Source organism: Patella vulgata, chromosome 6, assembly GCF_932274485.2.
Source record: "Patella vulgata chromosome 6, xgPatVulg1.2, whole genome shotgun sequence".
NCBI classification, from domain to species: domain Eukaryota; kingdom Metazoa; phylum Mollusca; class Gastropoda; family Patellidae; genus Patella; species Patella vulgata.
The window spans coordinates 58,659,544-58,686,404 of NC_065884.2; the positions used below are offsets into that span (position 1 = coordinate 58,659,544).

The 26,861-nt window shown below is 35.4% G+C and overlaps 1 protein-coding gene across 1 annotated transcript; it reads right to left on the reverse strand.

The window, feature by feature from the left end:
• Positions 1-1,131: 1,131 nt before the first annotated feature.
• On the reverse strand, positions 1,132-25,339 carry LOC126824447 (17-beta-hydroxysteroid dehydrogenase 14). The gene is made up of 9 exons (XM_050553679.2): positions 25,119-25,339; positions 17,560-17,598; positions 14,383-14,480; positions 11,276-11,342; positions 10,544-10,635; positions 8,278-8,382; positions 7,443-7,510; positions 6,425-6,521; positions 1,132-3,766 (listed from the first exon to the last, which is right to left on the reverse strand). The coding sequence occupies exons 1-9, from the start codon at positions 25,210-25,212 to the stop codon at positions 3,605-3,607; spliced, it is 822 nt and encodes a 273-aa protein (XP_050409636.1). The 5' UTR covers positions 25,213-25,339; the 3' UTR covers positions 1,132-3,604.
• Between the last annotated feature and the right edge of the window lie 1,522 nt (positions 25,340-26,861).

The following is a 26,861-nucleotide window of genomic DNA, read 5'->3' on the forward strand; positions in this document are numbered from 1 at the left end:
TACCTTGTCCAACCTCATGGTTTTTCTCCGGGTCCTCCCACTGCTAAAGACCCCTACGCGCAAGCCAATTATTGAAATAAAATTAAACCATATGTTAGTCCCGAAATGACCTAGTTTGTTTCGAGTAGATGTTAAACCCCATCTCTCTCTCTCTCTTTAACCCTTTTGAGCATAAATCGTCTTGGGTGCTCAGCTGTTGTAGGGAAGGGACACAACTTGTGTAGAAATGTAGAAATCAGACCACCTTGTTTTCGTCTTATTTGGAAGCAGAACAAAACTATAAATTTAGTCTTCATTCCTTGTTACAGCGCTTCTCAGTACAAATACTTTGTATGTAAATATCATGAGAATAACCAAGAAAATAAATAATAATATTTTTCTTTCTATTACCGGTACATATATGTAGGCCTCGCTTCCACCGAGGTGATATCACAGACAAGTTCGTCTTCTTTTTTATTATCTTTATCTAAGTGCACGCCCAGGGGCCTTTCCTCTGTAGGAGGAAACCAGAGTACCCTGAGTAAACCCATGCAGTTGAGAAGGCGCCCCTTTTCCAAGCCACATATGCTCACTTCATGGACGGAAACCAAGACTGCAAGCCAGAGGTGACTGGCCAGCTAGAGCTTGAAGCCTCAAGTGTGACACTCAAGACCACCCATACCCCCTATATAATAATTACATTATCCATTAAAATAGCATTGAACACATAAAGATATCAGATATCTAATTTGTAAATTGCCACTCATTTACACCCCAAACTTTCTGAAAATGTTCACCAAACCACATCTAGATAGTTTTAATGTTTACAGAACTTCTTTTGAAACGATGATAAGTTTAAAAAGCCTCACACCCTACAAAAAGCATGTGGCCAGTCGGCACTGTTAAACATCCAGTTTTGTTACACTGCATAAATAAATTATAATTCATTTTTAACCAGGTCATTTTGAGATCATGACATAATGTTATTTTTATGCTGTGGTCACATGTTATGGAGAAGAATTTTGCACAGGCAGCAACATTTTGGCCTATTCTTCATCAAATGCCAATGGGTGGTCCACAGTTTTTTGTCACACCCGAAAATCTGGGCAACATTTAAGTTGCCAGACCCACGGCCTGTGAACAAAGAATAAATAAACGAAGTAAAATCTTTTAATATTAATTTTTTTTTTTTACAACAATAAATAACAGACCAAAGTTATCCAAGGAATTTGACCTTACACAATGGGGATACTCCATAACGTTCTGGAATGGAATTTTCTCAATCCCAAAAAAAAAGTGACAATCAAGTGAAAAGGGGGATTTCGTGCAACAACACATGCGTCAAATACATAAGATAATATCTCAACCAACCATGATAGCTGAAACATATTTCGTTGTGTTTAATTACGTCACGATTCTACACACACTGCCTCCGTTGTCGGGACTGACATAACTGTGACAGGACTGAATTCCATCCTACTCAATTCGGATCGTTCCAGACTGACAATCGAGCATCCCCAAATTTTTGATGTTTTTGGACTAAGGGGCATAACCCAGTAACAAAATAAAACCATGACCAGAATCAATGTTGACAGCCTAATTTAAATAATGGCAATATAGGATCAATTTATAAGTGAATATTGAATTTAAATGGACAGTATAATAAATATGATTCCTAAATAATTTGCTCAAAATTGACTAGATAAAATACATAGATATAAATAAAGATTCATGCAAATTAAAAAATATACGAATTTAATTTTAAAAATTAACAGCCAAAACACACACACACACAACAATGATTAACAAAGTTAATATTATAAAATTGAAGCTATATTATAATTCAAGGAGAGAGAGAGAGAAATGGGGTTTTATGTCCACTCGACACAAACTAAGTCATTTCGGGACTAACATGTGGTTTAATTTTATTTCAATAATACGCTTGCGTGTAGGGGTCTTTAGCAATGGGAGGAAACAGGAGGACCTGGAGATAACCAACGAGGTTGAACAGGCGACCCTACTCCTTGTCACGTACAACCGGGGATTCGAAACCACGCCAGTTGACTCAATGACAGGCCTTATGATACAGCGCGCACGTGCTAACCATTCGGCCATCTAACCCACCCTATAAATTACAAACAGATAAATAAAGTTATTTACATAATTTTTGATGATGACTATAAAGCCTGTGTGTTAAACAAGACAAAACAATATTAAAGTCAGTTTAAAGGTGCTAAATTGCGATTCTATAGCAACTAGAAATGGGACACAAATAGGTCAGAATGCATAGAATAATGTAATATGAATGTATATAAACTGATTACATTCAATCGTTTCTGTTTTTACTGTAATTTCTAATCAGTTATGTTCAGCGAAATATTCGAAGAGTCCAAACTGAATGGTTTGGCTTTTGTCTTAAATATTGGATATCAGAAGCCCATCTTTTCATGGTAAGCTAACAACATCAATGTTGATTTAAATTGACAAAGAAGTTGTGTTTGCAATGTTCAAGACTGTGGATGATATATCATTGAGTTAGCGACTTGTCACCTTTAAACTAACAAAAGACAATGAACTTCATTCAAAACACAATGCTCTAATCAGACCTGGAAATAATCATTGCAAAAGTGGTACTTTACTGTTTTTACTTTACTGCCCAACAAGTATTAACTATATAAAAACAATTATATAAAATAGAAAAATCTGTGACTGGCAAAATGGCAGGCACTAGAAAATTAGTGCATGAAAGAGTCTGAATTTGTACCTTATTTCCAGGCTTTGCTATAATCCATAATACTGTAACCAGTGTATCATTTAATCTTGTGTATCTAGCACTAATTTCTTTCACATTCGTTTAATATCAAATCTTTGTTTAAAAATTCGTAAAAATCATTTAAAATCACCAAAATTCATCTAATTTGTACTTGTGTCCAGCTAACTGACTGATTAATTTTGATAATGAGTGTTCAATTTATAAGTATTTAATTTCCTGACTACTGTTCAAAAATTAATCATTATACATCAATAATCAATTGGGTTGTTTATTTTTTTAATAGTGATCGAGAAATTAAACGCTTGTAAATTGGACACTCGTTATCAAAATTGAATGGTCAGCTTTAAACTGGACACAAAAACAAATTAGATGAATTTTGGTGATTTTAAATCAAGAGTAAATGATACCCGAATTACAGTTTAAGGTATTCTGTGTTTTAGATGCATGACTTTATAAATATTATCATTCCAAAATTCTGTTGCATAAAAATATCTGTATATTCAAAATATATAATATAAACTTTATAATATTATTAAAAGGAAGACTTTAACAAACAATACTTGTATACTTGCTGTATATAAGTTGCCTGATCCAAAGCTCAAATATAGACAAAACATAGAGCATGCATACACACCATCATACAGTATCTAATAATTTACATTATCACTTGGATTCAAATCAAAAATAACAAATAACATTTACCCTAACAATTTCTATTAAAAAGTAACCTTTGTGCTCCTAAAATTTGCTTCAATCTTTGTCCTCAGCAATTAAGAAAACAATGTCATTAAAGACTTCACGCATTATTTAGTTTAAAATACTGATCAATATCTGAGAGATTGAACCCTATTATTAAAATGGTAGTTCCTTTTCCCCTCGCATTGTTTTGATGCCATAGTTGAGTTCTGCTCCACCAGAAAGATTTAGGTCAATACCAGTACAAAAAGTAGCATCTGCTGCTAAAAATAGACAAGCTGTACCACTCTCTTCCAGAGTGCCATACCGTCCCATTAACTGTTTAAAAAAAAAGTAATTTGAAAGTGAAAAACAAGTAAAGAAATTGGTTAAATACCTTGTCGAAACAAGCGGTTGCCATACATGATACGTCCCACATTTTGCAAGAGATGGACAGAGAACAAGCTCAAAAAATGAAGTGATTTTTCGTGCATTCAGGGGCCATAATCCAGGAAGTTATGGTCTGATATGCGTGAATATCTACAGGAGCCTAGATCTTTGGGATATAAACATATTTTAAGTTTCATCAAAATCAGATAAAAAATGTGACTTCTAGACGGTTCACAACCTTGGTATTACACACTTTTACACTATTTGCGGCTGTTTTAAATTGAAACTTAACCATCATTATGGTGTAACGGTAATATATTTAAACGTTTTTTTAAATTAGATAAAAATTGTGACCTCTAGTGGATCCACATGCTAATAATGCGATTTTTCGTAAATTATGGGGCATAATCCAGCAAACAGCGAAAGGAACCGACTACTTTGGGACATAAACATATATTTTATTTTTCATCAAAATTTGATCAAAATTGTCACTTCTAGTGGGTCCACAATCTTTTACACTATTTGCGTACAAGGAGCGGCTATTTTGTCAGGCAGCTTCGGTTCGATTTTCACGAAATGCAAACTCAACCGTCTTTAGGGTGCAACGGTGATACGTATAAACATTTTTTAAAATCGGAAAATAAATGTGACCTCTAAAGGTCCAGAAGCTAAAAACGTGATTTTTCGTGTAATCATTTGCCATGATCCAGGAAGTTACGTTCATAAATTTAAAGTTTCATCAAAATCGGATCAAAACTATGGCCTCTAGAGGGAACACAACTTTGATATACCAGATGTTTACACTATTTGTGTAGTCTGGCAGTTTTCGTCAGATTTTCACAAAATTCAAAATCAACCAACATTGCAGTGTAACGGTGATATATTCGAACAGTTTTTTAAATCAGTTAATAATAGTGACCTCTAGAGGGACTACAAGCTAAAAACAAGATTTTTCGTACAATCAGGGGACATAATTCAGGAAGTTACGATCTGATATGCGCGAATATCGAAAGCACCCAAGATCTTTGGGTTATAAACATGCATGTCAAGTTTCATCAAAATCGGATCAAAATTCTGACCTCTGTAGGGTCCACAACCTTGATATACCAGATGTTTACACTATTTGCGTATGGAGGGTGGCAATTTTGTCTGCCAGTTTTGGTCCGATTGTCATGAAATTCAAACTCAACCAACAATACGGTGTAATTACGATGACATATTCGAACGTTTTTTTGAATCAGATAATAATTGTGACCTCTTGAGGAACCAAAGCTAAAAACGCGATTTTTCGTACAATCAGGGGCCATAATTCAGGAAAGACATGATTATTAGGGGTCATAATCCATGAAGTTACGGTCCGTTACATGCCAATAGGGAGATAAACCTATATCTCAAGTTTCGTTGAAATCAGATATAAATTGTGACCTGTAGAGTGTCCACAAACAATTGTGGACAGACAGGGGCGACGTCCACATGAAAATGTGGGCGTATGAAAATGGATAATCAATACTATGTTGTTTATCATACTGACTTTAGTAATGATGACCTAAAATTCAATCACCCAATTCTCGGTTTAGAGTGGATCAATTTGACTGAAATTTTTAGCAATTTCTCTTTACATTATCTAGTTTTTAACTATTTATAGCAATCAGATTAAAATACAGATCTATATTTCGTTTGGGTTTTTTTTTATACTTTCAAAGGCCTACACTAACTGAAGATCTGACCGGTTGTAGTGATAGGTTGCATTAGAGGTCATACGAGCGGCTTTTGACCCCATGACGCCAGAAATTTGATTAACCAATCAGCATTGATGTTTCTAGTGGATTACCCACAGTTCTGTGCACCACACGCAAAAAGCTCGCTGTAACAGACCATTTCATTGCCTAAACCGTCACATCATCCAGAACACGTCAATGATAACAATTCTTCCAGATCCTAGGGGGGTTGGATGGCTTAGTGGTTAGCAAGTGCGCGCTGTATCATTAAGTCTGTCATTGAGTCAACTGGCGTGGTTTCGAATCCCCGGTTGTACGTGACAAGGAGTAGGGTCGCCTGTCCAACCTCGTGGGTTTTCTCCGGGTCCTCCGGTTTCCTCCTACTGCTAAAGACCCCTACGCGCAATCAAATTATGGAAATAAGATTGAACCATATGTTAGTCCCGAAATGACCTAGTTTGTGTCGAGTGGACGTCAAACCTCATTTCTCTCTCTCTCTCTCTTCCAGATCCTAGTCTAGTAAAGACAAGTAAAACGAAATAAATTTTGAACTATAAAAAACGAAACGAAATAGGATCTGTGTTTTAATCAGATTGCTATTATTATAGTGAGAACTGCCAGTTCTTTATCTAATCTCCCATAATGTATCTTTAAGTATTATTTTTTATTAAGCAAGGTTTTAGTATGAGCAGGGAGTCCTCATAAATCCTGACAGGTGTATCGCATGGTGAAGGGGTCTATCTATTTCATAGGTCTAACTATTCCAGTTGACTCCTACATCAGCATTATAATTAAGCCCATGTGTATCAAATGTCAATTAATAGCTAAGAACTTGGGTTTACTTTGATATGGTAGATTCTTTCTTGTTCAATAAATTATCAAATCTAACCTGACTATTGGCGCCATTTTCAATGGTTTTCTCAGGATTTGGTGTGGCTTGAGCACCAGAATCCCACATGGGAGTCCAAACATTTCCTGGAGACACTCTGGTAAACAAATATTTAAAGAAAATAAATACATTTATATAACCTATAAAAACATTCAACAGTCTACACATTACAAACAAAATTGCATTATATAAGAGCTGAATATGCCTATTGCAAGTCTTTTTTCTGGCTTCAAATGTTATTGACCATTAGATAGCCATTATTTTAATTGGATTAGAACACCAGCACAATTTAATAATATAACGTTACAAGCCGTTGCCATGCAAGATACGCCCACATTTTGCAATAGATGGACAGAAAACAAGGTGAAAAAAAAAATGCACTTTTTGGTACAATCGGGGGCCATAATCCAGGAAGTTAGTGTCCAATATGCACAAATATCGAAAGGAACCGAGAACTTTTGGATATAAAGATATATTTTAAGATTCATCGAGATCGGATAAAAATTGTCACCTCTAAAGGGTCCACAACCTTGGTATAACACACTTTTACACTATTTGCGTACATAGAGCAGCCATGGTGATATATTTGAACGTTTTTTTTCAAATCGGATAAAAATTGTGACCTCTAGGGGGACCACAAGCTTAAAACACGTTTTTTTTTGTACAATCAGGGGCCATAATCCAGGAAGTTGCTGTCCGATATGCATGAATATCGAAAGGAACCAAGATCTTTGGGTTATAAATATATATTTCAAGTTTCATATAAACTGGATAAAAATTGTGACCTCTAGATATCGTTATCTAACAGTAGACGTAAGTTTGGACTAAGTAATGTAATGTTATAATGAATGCCCTTATATAGAGTGCCTGAAATCCCATATGATGTACCACCCATTGGCAATATTACACTTTGTAAAGGCTCTAACTCATATATTAGCAAACAACTTGGATATTATTTATTCCTTGTAATTCTATAAATCCACAAGAATATAAGAGATATAAGGTAAAATGATCTTACGAATTAACTCGAACATTATATTTAGCTTCATCTATTGATAAAGCTCTTGTCATAGCACTTATTCCACCCTGAAAAAAAACAAAGAATTTATTGATCTTGTAGAAGAGATCTAAACAAAAAAACTATCCATACAATTGTAATAAATACACCAAAAACATACAGGGTTCTATTATCTATACTATATAGACAATCAGTGTATGCGACCCGTGGTGGCTCAGTGGCATTCTAACCTTGCTGTCTCAGTTTCGATCTAGTGTTGGCCTAGAATGGTCATCAGGATTTCCCAAGCATGGTTCTCCTTGTCAGTGGTGCAGAACGGAGGGCCTGGTAATGGCTTACGTTGAGATGGGACAAAAAAACGAGGTCCTGTATGCACATTGACATGCACGTAGAATAACTCGTAATAGGAGTAAGCAGTAGCCTGATAACATTTATTTCCAAATACATATACCATATGCTTTATTCTTCAAAAGAAGACTGTTTAAGCACTTGGATGGCCATTATTTAGATGTCTGTATACACCAGTCTGTGTATCGGTCATCGCTTAAATAAACCCACCAAGTAATCATAAAGGTGATGGAGAGTTCTCTTTCACGATATACCAACACAAACAAGACATCAGTGACGAGTCATGAACAAGAAATTAGTATGGTGCATGCTGAATGGTTTCCCTATCAGAATGCTGTCATCGATAAATTAGGCTGTCTGGCAAATAATTCGGTGAGAACTAACTAGCGAAACCTGTCCCCATCATGGGTTCATACAACTACTATGGTGCTAAACTCTTAAAACTAAAACTAAATACAGTAGAATAAAGTTATTTAAATGATCTTACCTTTGTGGCAACATAAGTAACTGCTCCAAACTGACCAATCTGACCAACCAAGCTAGACATATTGATTATATTACCTTCAACCTTTCTAAGATATGGTAAGGCATACTGTAACAAAATAAATAAGATAAAACACACAGACTTTATATCATACAAAACTTATGCTCTCTGTCTACTGTTCAGTAAGAACAGACACAATTAAAGCTAGTTAACCAATATCTTAATTCCCATTTTGACTAGAAAACTAAGTATACTTTGAGAATTCTGAGAAGTATTTATTCTTTCATTTTCATGTGTAAAACTAAGTATACTTTGAGAATTCTAAGAAGTATTTATTCTTTCATTTTCATGTGTAATGAAATTGAAAATATATAAGAATCGCATAAAAAAAGTACTCTACTTTTTCAATATGGCAGCCATTCAGGACAGAGATCTAGTTCTCTGAGTGCAGAATGAGAGTTATATCTGATAATGTGATAAGATATTTGACTGATCTTAAGTCTAGTCAAATCAATCAGTGGACACATCAAGCGAATCCTAAAACCGATTCACCAGTCGATTGCATCTCAAACAATATAGGCGAACATATCAAACATGTTTCATTCGGGCGAATCATTCAGCCGAATGACACTGTACACATTAGGCGAATTTCGGTGCCAACTGATTCGGCCAAATACAAGATACAAGAAAAATGGCTTAAAGCACTGCATGGAGATTAACGTTTCCATTTAATAGGATTTATATTCAAATATTAGTTTGGATAAAGATCAGATCTGACAAATTTGCAACTACTTGCTTGTATAGGCCCCACAACATAAACAACCAATATAAAAAAAAATTGTATCATTCCGAGGGCCTCTCTACTTATATATTTATAAACCTGTTGCATTTATAAAACAGTGATTTGAACAGTAGTGTGACTCCACTGTCAATTTGATTAAAACACAGATCCTATTTCATTCCATTTATTACAGTTCAAAATTTCATTTACTTGTATTCATTGCTCCACGATCGGGAAGATATGATAAATAACCCACGTTCTGGTTGATGTGAGGGATTAGCCAATCAAATGGTTTATTGAGTCAAGTTTTTATTTTCTGGCACTCAGAACTGTTGGTTAACATTTGCAGCAATAGAAAACAAATCAATTTAATCAAAGCAAGAGTTGTATTTCCGAATACCCACTTAAAACACTGACGCTGTTTGGTTAATCAAATAGCTGTCGTCATTAAGCCAAAAAACCAGCTTGTATGACTCCTGACACGACCTCCACACTTCAACTCGTCAAATCTTCATGTAATGGAGGCCATTAAAAGTATAAACAAGCCAACAGTGAGGCTGATGGCCCCCGCCGAAACATATTAATTAATCGCACATTTACTTTTTTTCAAAAGTATCAAGCAATCAAACAGATTATCAACTATACACTAAGTTTCATCACTCTCTATCAGATAGAATCAAAGTTATCTTGTCCCAAAGCATCGACCAATGAAATTTCTTAGCTCTGCTTAGCTTTAGCTCAAAATGTTAATCATTGAACTCAGTCAAGACATTCACCTAATGAACATCTACATCAAGTTTAAACATTCTACCTTAATTGTTATGTTCCAAAGTCTTGACCAATCAAATTACTTATTGCTTCTTAGCCTAAGCAGAAAATTCTCATGATCGAACTTAGTCAAGGTAATGATATAATGAATATATACTCAGAGTTTCATCACTCTCACTTAAAGATACATTATGGGAGATTCGGTAACGAGTTGGCAGTTCTTACTATAATAGTTAAAAACTAGATAATGTAAAGGCAATCCAGCAATTATAGCAGGCTAGCGTTGGCATCAAGAGTTGATTATGGTCTGGATACATTAGTTAATGTCTAATTAATAGTTTATATAACATTTCAGGCCTAAAGAAAGACCTACAATAGGCAGATTTAGCTCTTGCATAATGTATGTTTAATTAGAACTAAAGTTATCGTGTCCCAAAGCATCAACCAATCAAGCTGTTTATCTCTGCTTACCCTAAGCAGAAAATGCTCATCTTCGAACTTCATCAAGGTATCAACCTAGTAAACACCCACACCAAGTTTCAACATTCTAGCGCAATTAGGAGAGTTATTGTGTCCCTAAAAGTGTGACGGACGGACGGACAGACAGGCAGACGGACGAACCCATTTTAATAGTCCCCTGCTTTCTTCAAAAGGCGGGGGACAAAAATATAGATCTGTATTTTAATCAGACTTCTCTACTGTGTATGTGTGTATACTTACTTTTGATGCTATAAAGTAACTAACAAGATTAACATTTAATAATTCTCTAAAATCTGCTGAACTAAAGTCATCTATTGGCATGTGAGGAGGATCTGAAAAAATACAATTACACAAATTGTAAATAAGCAGATGACAGACATTTTTCTTGGTTTATCACTGCTACATCAGCTGTTTTATACAGAAAACAACAATCAATGAAAATACAATTGGCACAAGATATTTATCCTTTTGACAACGATATTGTCTGCACGGAGAGAGAGGGAGAGACAACTCAACACTAACAAGGTCATTTTGGGACTTCTGAATATTTCTATTTTTATAATTCACTAGTATTTTGAAGTGTGGAGAGACCTGACAAATCCTGCAAAGTTAAGACAGGTGACCTTATGACCCCACTCGTTATGTGTGAACTCTGGATCCAACTCTTGACTGTCATACATAACAAGCCTACGCCAGACATTAAACCACTTCGCCATTCAGTAAGGTCAAAGCAAGGTAATATCTTGTGCTATAACCAGTTCAGAACAAAGTCTTCTTGGAATGTGACCAGCAAATATCACAACTCATTATAGTTACTTCCTTCACACCCTAATTGAAATAAAATGAAATGGGGTTAACATCCTACTTTTCTGCACCAACAGGGCTAATAAAGATGGTAAAAACCAAGAACTGATCTACTTTTACATCGTTTCAGTTATATCTGTATATAAAGAGACGGTTATTTATACTTACGATAACCTGCATTATTGACAAGGCAATCAATTCTACCATATTTGGCTACTGTCTTCTCAATTAAATTCTGAAATATGAAATTTAACATCATCAAAAATAAACCAGTTTTCATATTTTAGGAAATGAAATGAGTGACTGGGCTAATGAAGACGGCATATTCTAAAAGAACAAACAGCTAGAGTGGAGTGGCAACTGAACGAGTTTTTGATTTTTTCTTTTAAAGAAAACATCTGTCTACAGCAGATAAGTTGTCCAAGCTGTCCATAAAGGTTTATGACAATAATCAAGGGCAATAACTCTCTAGTTATCAGAATTAGTAAAGATAAGTTGCCAGGCAACAAAACATACGCCCACAGCAGCTAAATCGTCCGAGCGGTCGACAAGGGTTGTCGCATATTTATTCCTTTGTAGGTAATTGGGGGCCTTTACAAGACAGTTCCATACAGATCAGATTATAAATTTTGTCGTTTGAGGGTTTACAAGGTTCTACAAACTGAAACAAGGGTCTCAACTCTGGAAGTAATCTACAGAAATTGTTGAAATTTGACAGTCTTCTTTGTTTTACTAATTTAAATAATGCATATAAATTTCATACAGGTCACATTATCACTTTTAGCATTGAAACGTTCACAATCGCCATAACTCTAGAAATTATTGACGGAAATTGATGAAATTCAATAGACCTGTTTCACAAATTTAAATGATGCATATAAATTTCATACATATCGGATGATAACTGTTGTCATTAGAGTGTTCACATGATTTAACAAAGTGAAACAAGGGCAATAACTCTAGAAGTAATTATTGTAAATTGCTTAAATACTATAGGCTTTTTCGTTTCACTAATTTAAATTATGCATATGAATTTCATACATATCGGATGATAATTGTTGTCATTAGAGTGTTCACAAGATTTAACAAAGTGAAACAAGGGCAATAACTCTAGAAGTATTTATTGTAAATTGTTGAAATACTATAGGCTTTTTCGTTTCACTAATTTAAATCATGCCTATAAATTTCACAAAGATTGGGTGGTAACTTTTGGTGTTAGAGCGTTCACAAGGATCAATAAAGTGAAACAAGGGCCATAACTCTAGACGTAATAAACGGAAATTGCTGAAATTCAATAGGCTTCTTCGTCTCACTAATTTAAATAATGCATATAATTTTCAGAAAGATCGAATGATAACTTTTGACGTTAGAGCGTTCACAAGGATCAATAAAGTGAAACAAGGGCCATAACTCTAGACATAATAAACGGAAATTGCTGAAATTCAATAGGCTTCTTCGTTTCAATAATCTAAATAATGCATATAAATATCAGAAAGATCGGATGATAGCTTTTGACGTTAGAGCGTTCACAAGGTTCAATAAAGTGAAACAAGGGCCATAACTCTAGATGTAGTAAACAGAAATTGCTGAAATTCAATAGGCTTCTTCGTTTCACTAATTTAAATAATGCATATGAATTTCAGAAAGATCGGATGATAACTTTTGGAGTTAGAGCGTTCACAAGGTTCAATAAAGTGAAACAAGGGCCATAACTCTAGACATAATAAACAGAAATTATTGAAATTCAATAGGCTTCTTTGTTTCACTAATGTAAACAACATACATCAATTTTAAAACAATTGGATGATAACTTTTGGCGTTAGAGCGTTCACAAGAAATTGTGGACGATGGACGGACGGACGGACCGACAGACGGACGGGGGCGACGGCAATATACGTCCACATTTCAATGTGGGAGTATAAAAACAAAGAACATGAATTTACTGTTAAAACAGTGATTGTTGAAATTCAAAAGGTTTATTCATTTCATTAATCTGAATAATAAATACAAATTTCATGTGCAAACTGTTGTTTAAGTGTTCACAAGATTCTACAATGTGAAACAAGGACAACAACTCTAGAATTAATTAACGGAAATTGTTGAAATTCAACAGGCTTTGTGTTTGTCCTATGTTCGCAACAGATTGGTTTGGCCTGTACAATTACATGTATATTAGATTTTTAAAGTATGTCAAGCTTGCACATAAAATTAATATGAATCACAATGGAAGATGACATACAACTCTAATGAATACAAGTGTGTTTAACTTTACCCATGCTTGAAATTGTTGAAATTCAACAGGCTTTGTCCTATGTTAGCAACAGATTGGTTTGGCCTGTACAATTACATGTATATTAGATTTTTAAAGTATGTCAAGCTTACATATAAAATTAATATGAATCACACATATTAATGAATACAAGTGTGTGTAACTGTACCCATGCTTGAACAGGCTTCTAGTAAGGATGTAACAGTCTCTTAATTTATTTTTCTATTTAAAGATGCATTATGTAAGAGCTATATTGCACGTCTTTATTTAGGCTTCAAATGTTATATAAACTATTATTTAGACATTTATTAACATGACAAGTCTTATAATCAACTCTCTAGAACATCAGATGGCAGAGATTTAAATGGATTAGAATGCCTGCACGATTAAAAAATTTAACAATGAAATGAATAATCAGGACAGTTACGATAATAAACAATCTACGCTACATCTTCCAATACTCATAACTTTGCTTACTATAAAGTAATTTGAATGAAATCTTCAATATATTCACGCGCTAACCATTCTGCCATCCAACCCCCCTCTGTTAACTAAAGAAAAACTGTATGGTTGACAGATGGAAGATATCTTTGTAAAGTCTTGATCTATATATAGATGGTGGGAGGATCAGGAAAAAGGTAGAACATCAGGGATCCCCCAAACTAATAAAAAAACAACATGCTGTGTTGATTAGTGGTATTGCAGGGGTGTGTCCAGGAATTTAGGAATTTGTGCAGTGGGCATCCAGGGTGGAGACATCGTCAAGCTTGGTATGAAGTCTGAGGGATTACCAGAGAATTTGATAAAATCAGAAGATTTGAGACAATATTTCTGTTCATTTAGGTGCATGCATGTACATATATAGGATTAGAGTGGAGTGAAGTCAAAGCAGTGACAATGTAGGAGAAAAATATGCTCTGTGTGAGCAGGTGAGGTTCTGGACCCCTCGGTCTACCTCTCTGGAATCGCGCCTACATTTATTTATTCATTTCCTGTCTTACCATACCTTTATTTCTTCTTCGTTCGATACATCACATGGTATAAACAGTGCTTCACCAAGACCTAATTTATTCATCTCTGCTTCAACCTCTTTACCTTCTGCCTCTGTTTTAACACAAATATAAAATATACATTCATACCAAATAATCAGCCACCACTCAACCACATGTAAATGACATCATCTGAAAATTAATTTACCCATGCTTCTAATTTTACTCGTTGCTTCTTTTGGAAAGATTTTCGTACCTGTATAACTGTATAACCTTTTCAAGAAGATCCATAAGAAATATGTGTAATGTATTTTATGGGAAGATGTGAATACTTTGAAATAGTTAGCATTTAATAGCTCATGTTTTGCTTGGTTGTTGTCTGATGTTCCCTTGATATTATAGGCAGTGTGGCCAGGCAATGAAACATATACCCACTATAGCTAAGTCGCCCAAGTAGTCTGCAAAAGTTGTCGCATTTTAATCTTTTGTGAGTAATGGAAGCATTCACAAGACACTAACCAGCGGTTGTCATGCACGATACGCCCACATTTTGCAAGAGATGGATAGAGAACAGACTAAAAAAAACCTGTGATTTTTTTAACAATCAAGGGCCATAATCCAGTAAATTATGGTCTGAAATGCGCGAATATCGAAAGGGCAATAACTCTGATAGTCAATCGGATAATAACTTTAGCCTCTCGAGCATCCACAGGCAATTGTAGATGACAGACGGGCAGATGGAAATGATGACAATGTATGACCATATTGCAATGTGGGCGTTTGAATAGCCCTGGTATACCAGTAATAGGTATGATTTCTCAAATTATCTTGGGGCCCTTACACAGGCCACAAATCCCACGCCCTTTAATCCAGTAATTTTGTATTATAAGACACTCATAAATCTCCTGTAGTAACCTAATGCATGGATCAGCTTTTTACAGGCAATATTACAATATGTACAACATTCACAGGAGTTCATGCAGGGTCGTATTGAGACTGTTAAAGGCCCTGAGGGCTTAGCACTGAAAAGATTATAGTACCCCTATTTACAAATAATTTAAAATAAATACTAAACCAAAAATCTGGCACTGGAAAAAATCTTAACAAACATGCACCCATTTCATTCAAAGGACACAAGAAATAATTATACTGACCAGATATATCTAAAAAGTCAAATAGATGTAATATTTTAATGTTGTTCGAAATGTATAGAAACCAATGTAAGGTTGAAATGGTCACCAGAATTGACAAATTTGAATACTTTTTGGTTAAAAAATGCTCATTAATGAAAGTACTTATGACTCTAAATTTAACATTCATTCTGGCATGTTGGGACTTTAAGTAAATATATATGGTTTGTTTTTTTAAAACTTGTTCATGTCCTTAAAATATATAGCTAGTGGAAATAAGTGGAAAAAGATATCTAGATATAAATAATCTAATGAAAGAAGACATTAAGGAAATGAATGAAATTAAAGGGCAAAAGTGATCAAACAACAGTCTAATTAAAGTTATAACAACATTAAAATCAGCTTTAAACTTCAGTTTACTCCACTTCATCTTGGTCTAAAGATACTCCTTTACAGAACCCTTCAGTGGAGCATGGGCAATGATTGATTGATTACAGATCAACCTACCAATCAAAGCCTACGATATATAAATTTCAATGAAATGTTTTACATTTGACTGACTAATGAAAGTCAAAGGTATTATTAATCAACCTAAAGAATTGAAAATATAGAATATAATAAACATAAATTGCGTAAAAAGCAATTAGTATGTTTGACTAAAGACATTAATTTATAAAGCGTGTTCAATGATTTGCTTGTTGTGATTGGTCAACTCCAGATCAAATTAGCAATCTGAACAAGAATTGACCTAAACTGCTCAATAAGCAAATTAGTATTTTGACTGTCACTGAATATAACTTTACAACAAAATCTGATAATACTGTTATTACAAAGGCTACATTAACATGGTTTCTAATCTACATCATGCATTAATAACTACAGCCGCTGATTGTCATTTGAGAGTTTTGGAATCCCTTGCAAACTTTAAAATTGTCAAAATTTAATCTACATCCAAATTGTTTCAATGCCATTCAGTATTTACAAAGATATGATGAATTGAAAATTTTCAAAAATTTGACTTCATCTGCAGATGATATAAACAACCAGTACCACCTCTAAGTGATTGGGTAATATCTTTTGATGGGCCTCTTTTTATTCTGATTGAATCCACGACGGAAGATTATCTACCATTCATATTATGGTTTTATTTTCTTATTTAAATGTTAAACAATCAAAACGAGTAAATTTTACCATGAATTAAGTCAAGAAAAATTTGATATTGTCTGTAAAATGCAAATGACAATGAGCGGCTTTAAGTAACAAGATTATGTATGTTTCTTACCATCCACTTGTTTTAATAAAAATCAAAAAGATTTCAAATCAATTAAAGGGTTCATAAGATGAAACATATTATTAAATTCAATGTGTTAAAAGTAAACAAATGGAATAATTACTGTTAGATTTGTCTTATTCTTAATGCTTTTCTAGAGAGAAATGGGGTTTGATGTCCATTCAACACAAATTAAGTTCGCTTGCACGTAGGGGTCTTTAACAGTGGAAGGAAACCAGAGCACCCGGAGAAAACTCACAAGGTTGGACAGACAACCCTATTCCTTGTTATACACAAGCAGGGAATCGATACCATGCTACCAGGCTCAATGACAGACCTAATGGTGCAACACACATGTGTTAATCATCGGCAACACCCATCCCCAATTTCGGAATAGGAGAGAGACAAATGGGGTTTAACAGCCACTCAACACAAACTAGGTCATTTTGGGACTAACACATGGTTTAATTTTTTATTTCAACAATTCGCTTGCGCGTAGGGGTCTTTAGCAGTGGGAGGAAAACCAACGAGATTGGACAGGCAAACTTACTCCTTGTCATGTATATGGTACAATTTTATTTCAATAATTTGTTTACACATAGGGTTCTTTAGCAGTGGGAGGAAAAAGGTGTACCCGAAAAAAACCCACCAGGTTAGGCAGATACAAGTGTGGGATCGAAACCATGTCACTGTTGACTCATGATCTAAAGCACACACATTACACCATTTGACCACCCAACTCCCCATAATATAGGAAAAATGAATTCTCATATTTACATGAATTTTTTACTTACCTCTTCTGGCACAAAATACAACTTTGGCTCCATTTTTGACTGAAATATATCAATGAAAAGAAAAATTAATTAAAGCCCCAACATGATAGAATTAATGTTAGACCATACACAATCCAAATTACTTTCCCTCAGTTTGTATAGATTTCACACTGCCATCTATATCGCCTTCAGAAAACATAGTAATAATATTGTTCTACCCGTTTTGTACGTGTACACCAGACCATTCTAAATGTAGGTCTTCTTATACTCAGATGTAAATTACATAACTACCACAGTCTTTATATTAAAACAGTAATACATGTATTTTTGACTTTCGAAAATTTGTGAAAAATCTAGCTTGTTGTGCCTTTAAAATTCATTATAATCTGATCTAAAAAAAATTTGTTCTGTTTCTTTGTACTTTTAATGGCATCCACTTCATATAGATTGGACTGTTTGGGTAGAAAGGTCACATTTGGGGTTACCGGTATGTACCAGTAGGTGAATTTTGAAAGGTGTAAACTTCACATATATATATATAATGACATTATTTATGAATAGTCCCAAGACGGACGAAAAGTACTTTAAAATGTTAAAATGTTATTAAACCATCGTGAAATCAGTTTGTCTCGGCATACCTTTTATCTTTTCATCGTTTACCGTGAAACAGAGTAGTGCAGCTTTACGGTTGTGCTAATATTTCTGGATATATTATATATATATACAAATTTTGTTTTGTTTTCAACAGCTCACATGTGACTAAACACACATAAACTCTGATATCAAACAGAACATGTTTATTTAATAACCCTTCCAGATACTACTGTTGTGAAGGAAAATAAAACAGAATTTGAAGAATAAAAAAAATTAAATCATTAAACCATATACAGGTAGGTATTTTATATTCACTCCATCACCGTAAGCAATAAGTTACTTGGTGAAAAGAATGGCTTTTAACATATTGTAAACTCAATAATTCAATCATTCTGATCATTTCCGAATTGGCAGATCATTAATAGAATATGAAATGAAATGGAGTTTAACGTCTTACTCTTCAGTCCCAATCAGGCTAATGAAGGCTGACTCACATCATGCAGTCTACTATAAGGTAAATTTTTGCCTAGACAGTTACGCTATACAGACTACGTTTATTTCAAATGCCAATGTGTTTAACAGAAATCGTTTTTTTGTACCATCCAAAGGATAGGACATCGTTCCTTGCCACGCCCTCCATAATGCACCACCGACATGGGGAAACAATGCCAAAAAAAACATAGATACTATTTCGGCCAATACCAGGATCAAACCCATGACCACCTGGTTAGCAAGCCAGTACCTTATTTACAGAGACTCAAAGGTCATTAATCAATTATGCAGATGATTTCTAAATATGGTTTATAAAAAAAAGATCTCTTCAAGATTATTTCTAGAATATGTGCTTAATATGATATTATGCAAAAGCTAGCGCTTCACTATCACAGTCCACTTACTACATACATGTTATAGCAAGACCCTTGTAAGATAGGTCTTTCATACCCAATCTATGTAGATCAAATTTGTCTGATAAAATATTATCACAGCAAAAAGTGTTTATTGTAGTAGTAACACAGTAAAAAATTGGAAGATTTAGGTTATCAGTAACTGAAGTAATATGTAAATCTATCCATTTATCTTATAACACATTTATCAACCTTGAAAATGTTCAACAAGAATCACAGGTCTACATCATGACCTTTGTCATTTGGTCGGCTCCCAATTTGATTAAAATACAGATCTATATTTCATTTCATTTTTTTTTATACTTTCGATGGCCTAAACTACATGAAGATCTGACAGTTGTACTCGAAGGTCGTGTCAGGGGTTATATGAGCTGTTTTTATCCTATGACGTTAGACATTGATTAATCAATCAGCGTTGACGTTTCTAGTGGTTTACCCACAGTTCTGTGCATGGCACGCCAAGAAATCACCGTAACAGACCATTTCATTGACTTATCCCTCACTTCACAACCAAAACACCAGCAATATAACAACTCTTCCAGATCCTAGTGTAGTAAAGACAAGAAAAACGAAATTTTGAACTATAAAAAACGAAACGAAATAGGATCTGTGTTTTAAGCAGATTAATCGGCTACAAACTTTTTAACAAAATTTCTGCATACCGGGAATCCTCGTATTTAAGCCCTGCCGCTATTAAGCCCTTGAGCTAAATAATAAGTTAAATTTCGAATTTAAGCGCATGGGGTTAAATTTACAATTTATTTTAGAGTGGTCTCCCTTTTAAATTTTCAAACCACATGTGAACTATAGGCTACAAGATGTTCTCCAGTCACATTCCGGTATTGTACTGCCAGGTGAGGACCAACTCAGTGACGACCCGTTTGAGGATTCCAGTTCAGACGAGGAGATTGATGGGTAACAGATGCTCACCATACTAGTAAAAGCTAGCCTTGAGATCTGATTTGTTCAAAGAACTTTGAAATTTAAAGTTTATGGACAGTTTCTTTTTGTATTTCAGAACATTTATGTGACAGTGTATCAGAATTGTGTTTTAAAAGCCATTTTTTTTGATGAATTTGGTTCATTCCATTTAAAATTATAAAAAGAACCCAAATGATTGTCATTTTTTTCTCTTTTCGAATTTAAGCCCAGGGCTTAATTTCAGAAGAAATGTTTCATCACTGACATGGTCAAATTCGAAATTAAGCCCAGGGCTTAAATACGAGAATTCCCGGTAGGAATTTGTATACCGCTTTAAGTAACAAATTCTTTTGAATAGAAAACTGCTAGAAACTTTGCATAGAAAATTGATGGCTAATTTGATTAGAAAACTGCTAGAAATTTGGTGTAGAATACTGATAGCAGATTTGTACAGAGAGCAGAAAATTTGAATAGAAATCTGCTAGAAAATTTGTCTAGCTAAGTGATAGAAAATTTGTTCAGCAAACTGCTAGGAAATTTGTGTAGAAAACTGCTAGGAAATTTGTGTAGTAAACTGATAGAATATCACAAAATTGTTTACATATGCTAATATGACTAGTTCTTTGCACAAAAACTCCTGGAACCATTCCTTCACTGATGAAAGCTTAACCACATGAATACAGGCATATTAGAAAGGGGCTTCAATTGGGAGCCTTCCTAAAAGAGATATCATTTCTAGAGCAAATAGGGTCATTTTCAGACAAAAATAACATATTTCCGTGCAAGAATCTGATAAGCCCTGGAGAAGGTATTATTTTGGGCAAAAATTGAGATCTATCGTAATTATATAATATGGACCTGTACCCCAATATATATATAACCATTAACAGTATAGATAACAATAGTCTTAGACCATATCCAATAGGTGTGATTAGTTCATGGCTAAATATATATATATATATACACTTGATAATGAACATGTAGGTTATAAAGAATTATATATATATTAACAATCCATTATCACTGTTAGTATAATAAGTGATAAGCTAATATGATAATTGTCAACAGGTCAAAAATTGACACTATGTTCACACTGTGATAACTTAAAACACCAATCAATTTGGTGTATGTCAACCTAGATACTTTAGCAGGGGCTTGTCCACAAATTGGAGTGGGGGGGGGAGAGAGAGAGAGCGAGAGAGAGAGAGAAATGGGGTTTAACGTCCACTCGGTACAAACTAGGTCATTTCGGGACTAACATATGATTTAATTTTATTTCAATAATTCGCTTGAGCGTAGGGGTCTTTAGCAGTGGGAGGAAACCGGAGGACCCGAGAAAACCCACGAGGTTGGACAGGCGACCCTACTCCTCCTTATCACGTACAACCAGGGATTCGAAACCACGCAAGTTGACTCAATGACAGACCTCATGATACAGCGTGCTCGTGCTAACCATTCGGCCATCCAACCCACCCTATAATTTACAAACAGATAAATAAAGTTATTTATGTGATAAATTTATGTTCGGCCATCCAACGTAAGACTACTACGTAAAACAGGCATGGGGGGAGAGGCAAATCCATACAAATTAGTGATGATGTAAGACCGTTGCTGTATCTGGGGATCCTGTGGGGTTTTCGTCATCATTTCTGGCAAAAAAATATAATCCAGGGCAGCAAATGATACGAAATTACCCTGTTCTAGTATGTTTCAGTCTTCAGACACTTCAACCGCATTGTGACTTCAAAAATATATCTAAATATATAGCTGACATATGATTCAAAGGGTCAAACAGGGATGGACAGAGAAGGGGTCTTCGAGTACGGCAGACCCTGGGACCCCTAAATACATAGTTTGGGGCCCTTTCTAATTATGAATATATGTTGTTTTGGATGACCTGTTAAGATTACCACACACTAAATTTGCTCACAACCTAGAAACATCAGGATATAATCTAAAAGGCACCATTTACAGTTAGCTTTTCAAAAATTTGGCGTATGCCAGTCTTCATTAGCCCAGTATAGGAGCAGAACAGTAGAACGTTAAACATCATTTCATTTCAGTTTTCAAAAATTTCACACACCCAGGGCATAGACAACCCTAGAGTGGGTGCCCCTCACGCGGCCAGGGGCTGGGGCCTCCGGCCGACAAACAGTCCCTGGTGTTAAACTGTGGGGCCTGGGCATGCATATCAATTACAGGGCTTTAAATCTTTTTGCAATTAATAAGAAACAGATTTACATGGAAGATAAGGCACCAGAAATATCAGTAGGAGTTGTAGGCGTTGGTCGCGCTGTCTTCTCCTTACTATTCTTGAAAAAATCCTGCCTTTAATTGAATTAAATTGAATTATATTCCTAATTAAATTGAATTATATTCCTAATTAAATTGAAATATATTCCTAATTAAATTGAAATATATTCCTAATTAAATTGAAATATATTCCTTGAACACACCAAATGTTAAAGTCAAAACTTTGGATGATGAAGGAAGCACCCCATCAGCTCCTCTGGCTCCCTCTTTCAAGAGTGTCTATATTCCCTTGTATTTCAGGGGACAAAGACTAGACATATGATTAATCAAATGATAAAGTACTACATCTACAATATGGTGTACCATATGTCACATGTCTATTTCATGATATATTATTAATAGCAGACACAAGACCAACTATTAATCATCATCATCATCATCATATGGCTTCACTCTAATAACCCATAAACACAATTTCTTTATAATTCAATAAATATAAATGCTTACGTCACACCAATTTGATTTTCTGTTCTTTGGGAACACTGGTTAAAATTTTGCTTCTTATGTCTTTGGGAAAAAGACTTAAATAGGCATTATGTAAGAGCAAAGTCTGCCTATTGTAGGTCTTTCTTTGGGCCTTAAATGCTATATTAATTATTAATTTGGCATTTATTAACATCACATGACCATAACCAACTTTAGACACTTTTAATGTGTGTGGATCTTCAGTTCTACTTCATTGAAAAAAAAAGTTGTTTTTCTGGGAGTAATTTTCAACAAAATCACTGCTTCTGTTAAACAGTTTTAAGTTTGTTTGTTGTGAATTGTGTTTGGTTTTAAGACCAGGAACTATTCCCTAAGCTCTCTTCTTCTCTCCTTCAAAAAAAGCTTATGGATCCGCCAATTCAAGTACGGTCGACACAAAACTTGGCATGCTTGTTCCTTGGACAATTGCACATCGATTAATGGACTTCAATTTTTGATGTGATGTCACAATTCCAAGATGGTTGCCATGGTCTCATGCTCAGTTCCTGGTCAATATTGGTTGCACTTGTTTGGATGCTGGCATCAAACTCAAGGTCTACCCTAAACTTTACCTAGAACGCCACTCGATCCATTCAACATAGTGCTTTTCAATGCTTGTGTTTTATTGTCTTGTGTAGTTCAGTGGCGGCGCCAAAGGGGGGGCAAGGGGAGGGAGGCATTTGCCCCCCCCCCATTAATCTGGTCTGCCCTCCGTTTCCCCCCCCCCTCCCAATAATTTAAAAAAATTAAAAAAAAGTATTTGTGATACGTTTCGGTGATCAATACCTTCTACAGTGATTAAATCCCACAGTCATAGACTTGCATGTAGTAGAGCCTGCTGAGTGATTTCTTACCAAGTCCATCCTGCTATAAATAATAACATGTGAATCACTTGAGAAGTGCTTTTTACGATGCTCAAAGTTTTTTGGTATAGGTTCAACATACGCGGCGAAAATATACATTCACTTGATACACTCACTCCGTTCGTTTGACACCTCCCTGTCTGTTCGGATAAGTTGGTGATTTGGTGACGAACAGTATCTGGTCAACTATTTTTATCTCGACGATCAGTACCTGAAATACTGCCACGCTGCATTTCCGGCAGTCCATTTGACACTTTCCTCTCTGGTCAGATAAGCTAGTGATTTGGCAACAGGCAGTATCTGGTAAGTTCTATTTATCTCGACAATCAGTGCCTGAAATACTGCCAGATTGCATTTCGGGCAGTCTATTTTCGAAATTTTCGGGGGCTTCTTTGAGGTTCCCAAGTCCGTTCATTTGACACTTTTCTCTCTGGGGTCGGATAGACTAGTGATCGGACAACAGGCGGTATCAGATCAGCTCTATTTATATTGATAATCGGTGCCAGAATACTGCCAGACAGCATTTCCGACAGTCTATTTTTCAAAATTTTCTTGGGGAGGTCCCCAATACCCCCCACAAGGGTTCGCTACTTTGACGCTCCCAAGGGGACTTCGTAGAGGTTCGCAAGTCCGTTCGTTTGACACTTTGTTCTCTGGTTGGATAAACTAGTGATGAGGCGATGGCAGTATCTGGTCAGATCAATTCATCTCGACGATCCTTGCTTGACTGAATACACAGATAGCATTTCCGGCAGTCTATTTTTCAAAATTTTCTGGGGGAGGTCACCCATACCCTCCGTAAGCACTCCCTACTTTGGCGCTCGTGAGTGGGCTTTATGGATGTTCGCGCAAGTCCGTACTTTTGACACTTTATCTCAACGATCAGTGCCTGAAATACTGCCAAGCTGCATTTCTGGCAGCCTGTTTTTAAAAATTTTCTGGGGGAGGCCCACCTACCACTAGTCGAAGCTCATGCCTTTGCACACTTAACCTTGGACTTTGTCCCAGCTTTGCCCCTCCAACCACCGCCGCCAGCCGCCACTGGTGTAGTTATGTGTGGTGTATGCACAGTATCCTATCGAATCGATACCAAATGAAAAGAAATTGGGTTTAACGTGCCACAGACACACACACACACCCTGCTGGTTGATTGTCTGGTCGGGAGTGCTCTGATTAAGTCACAAGTGCAAAATTTTTAAACTTTTCTTTTATGTGCTGTCCTCTACTAAGGAGTTGCGATGCATGGAATAAAATTCTATTGTATATATTGGCACTACATATCTTTGATCGTTTTCGACATAGCATGAATTATATGATTATATACTATTATTTACTATTGTTTGGTCCAGAGAATTGAATAAAAACAACAATAATCAATCCTTGTTTTGAAGAAAAATATGATAGTTTATCGCGATAGCTACCGTACTAAGCTAGTGCCAGATAGAACTATATATATCAAGCTCCCCATAACGCCAAACAAACCAAAGACAAAGTAATTAAGACAATTCAGAGTTCTTACCAAAAACCTGCACTACTCCTAACCCAATTCCTTTTGAACCGCCAGTCACAATTGTCACTTTGTCTTTGTAACGTAAGCCATTATTTGCTGCCATATTTGCTTGCTCTTAGCTGAATGGTTTACAAAATATGATAAAGGCAATAACTGTCCTATTATTGTCTCCGTCAAGCCATGTGACTTTTTTGTGTGTCAATGTTGATAACCTATAAATAGACACTAACGCGCAACTCTGCAATGTAACAGATCTCTTCACTGGGTAACCTCGACAAAATGCACGCGCACGCCCATTGCATGAAAAATCGGCGGGAAAATCAAGGCGATATATTCAGGGCATTTAATTATGCGCCCAAATTTTCATGTGGACATATTGGTTAACGTAAAAGAAAGTAACGGACAAAAAGTAACAGTTTTTGCTAGGAAAAACAAATAACAGTTTTCAAGGGGTTTTTTTTATTAACAAGTTTAACATTATATATGATATACAAGGCGCACTATTTTTGTCGGGAGGTCACGGTGGCAAAGTGGGTAAGAAGTCAGAAGACGTTGGCTCGCTAGCCGGGAGGTCGGGTGTTCGATCCCTGTATTGGCCGAAAAAGTTCATCCAGATTTTCCGACGTGGTTCTCCTGACAACTCATCCCAAAGACAACTCAACCCAAAATAAGACAACTCATCTCAAGTTAGAAGACAACTCATCCCAAGATATTAGCTATACTGAAACTCATACATAAAGATAAGGATATAATGTCATATTCTGACGAATTTCTATCAGACAATAATATGGAAACAATCTGCACGACTGGGGCCAACATTTTCAGTTGCATGTATGGTTCAAAGATGGAATTGAAACGTGTACGCTATAAGTATACGGAGCGGCAAAAACTTAAAATAACTTAAAATTTAAAACAACAATATTGATTTTATTAAAACAACAAAATCAATTTTATTCAGATAACACATTTTTATAACAAAATCACAATGGTCTGAGTAGTCTTCAAAGAAAGCAATTGTATTAAAACAAATATAACTGGCACGTATATTTCTTGGGATGAGTTATCTTATATCTCGACCCATGTTTTAAAGTTGGGATGAGTTTTCTTTTATCTTGGGATGAGTTTTCTTTTATCTTGGGATGAGTTGTCTTGGGATGAGTTGTCTGTATACCGATGAAGGACAGCTGTCTAGTCGTTTGGGTGGGACGGAAAACCAAGGTCCTGTTTGGTATGCACGTAAAAGATCTCCTGGCTACTTTCCCTTATAGCACACTGTATTATAGTATATGCCCATCTTCATTAGCTCAGTTCAGAGCAAAACAGTAGGACGTTAAACTGCATTTCATTTCATTTATATTTTGTCACATCACAATATACATTCATTGCCGGAGTACATAATTGTTCATGTGGTTTCATTTAACATTATATTATGGCGTCACTCATGTCCGAATGTCTGTTCACAATAAATATTGATGTGGACATTCTAACAGGTAACAATTTTATTTGATTTTTATGAAACTTGAATTGTTTATCCCAAGGATCTGGGATGGGTTCAATTTTAGCACATATCGGACCCGTAGGCTATCCAACTTCTGGATTATATTGCCAATGATTGAACAAAATAAAATGAAATGGGCTTTAACATCCCACTGTAATTCTGCACCGTGTGGACTAATGCAGACAGGTGTTAACTTTGAGAGACTGGGAAACCACCAGGGGCGGTACCCTCTCCCCCCGCTCAGCTACATAAAA

Coding starts and splice junctions, on each gene's coding strand:
- LOC126824447 (XM_050553679.2), bottom strand. CDS start 25,212: ATGGCAGCAAATAATGGCTTACGTTACAAAGACAAAGTGACAATTGTG. Junction 8,383..10,543: donor GTTACTTTATAGCATCAAAA/GTAAGTATACAC, acceptor ATTTTGTTACAG/TATGCCTTACCATATCTTAG. Junction 3,767..6,424: donor AAAATGGCGCCAATAGTCAG/GTTAGATTTGAT, acceptor TTTTTTAAACAG/TTAATGGGACGGTATGGCAC.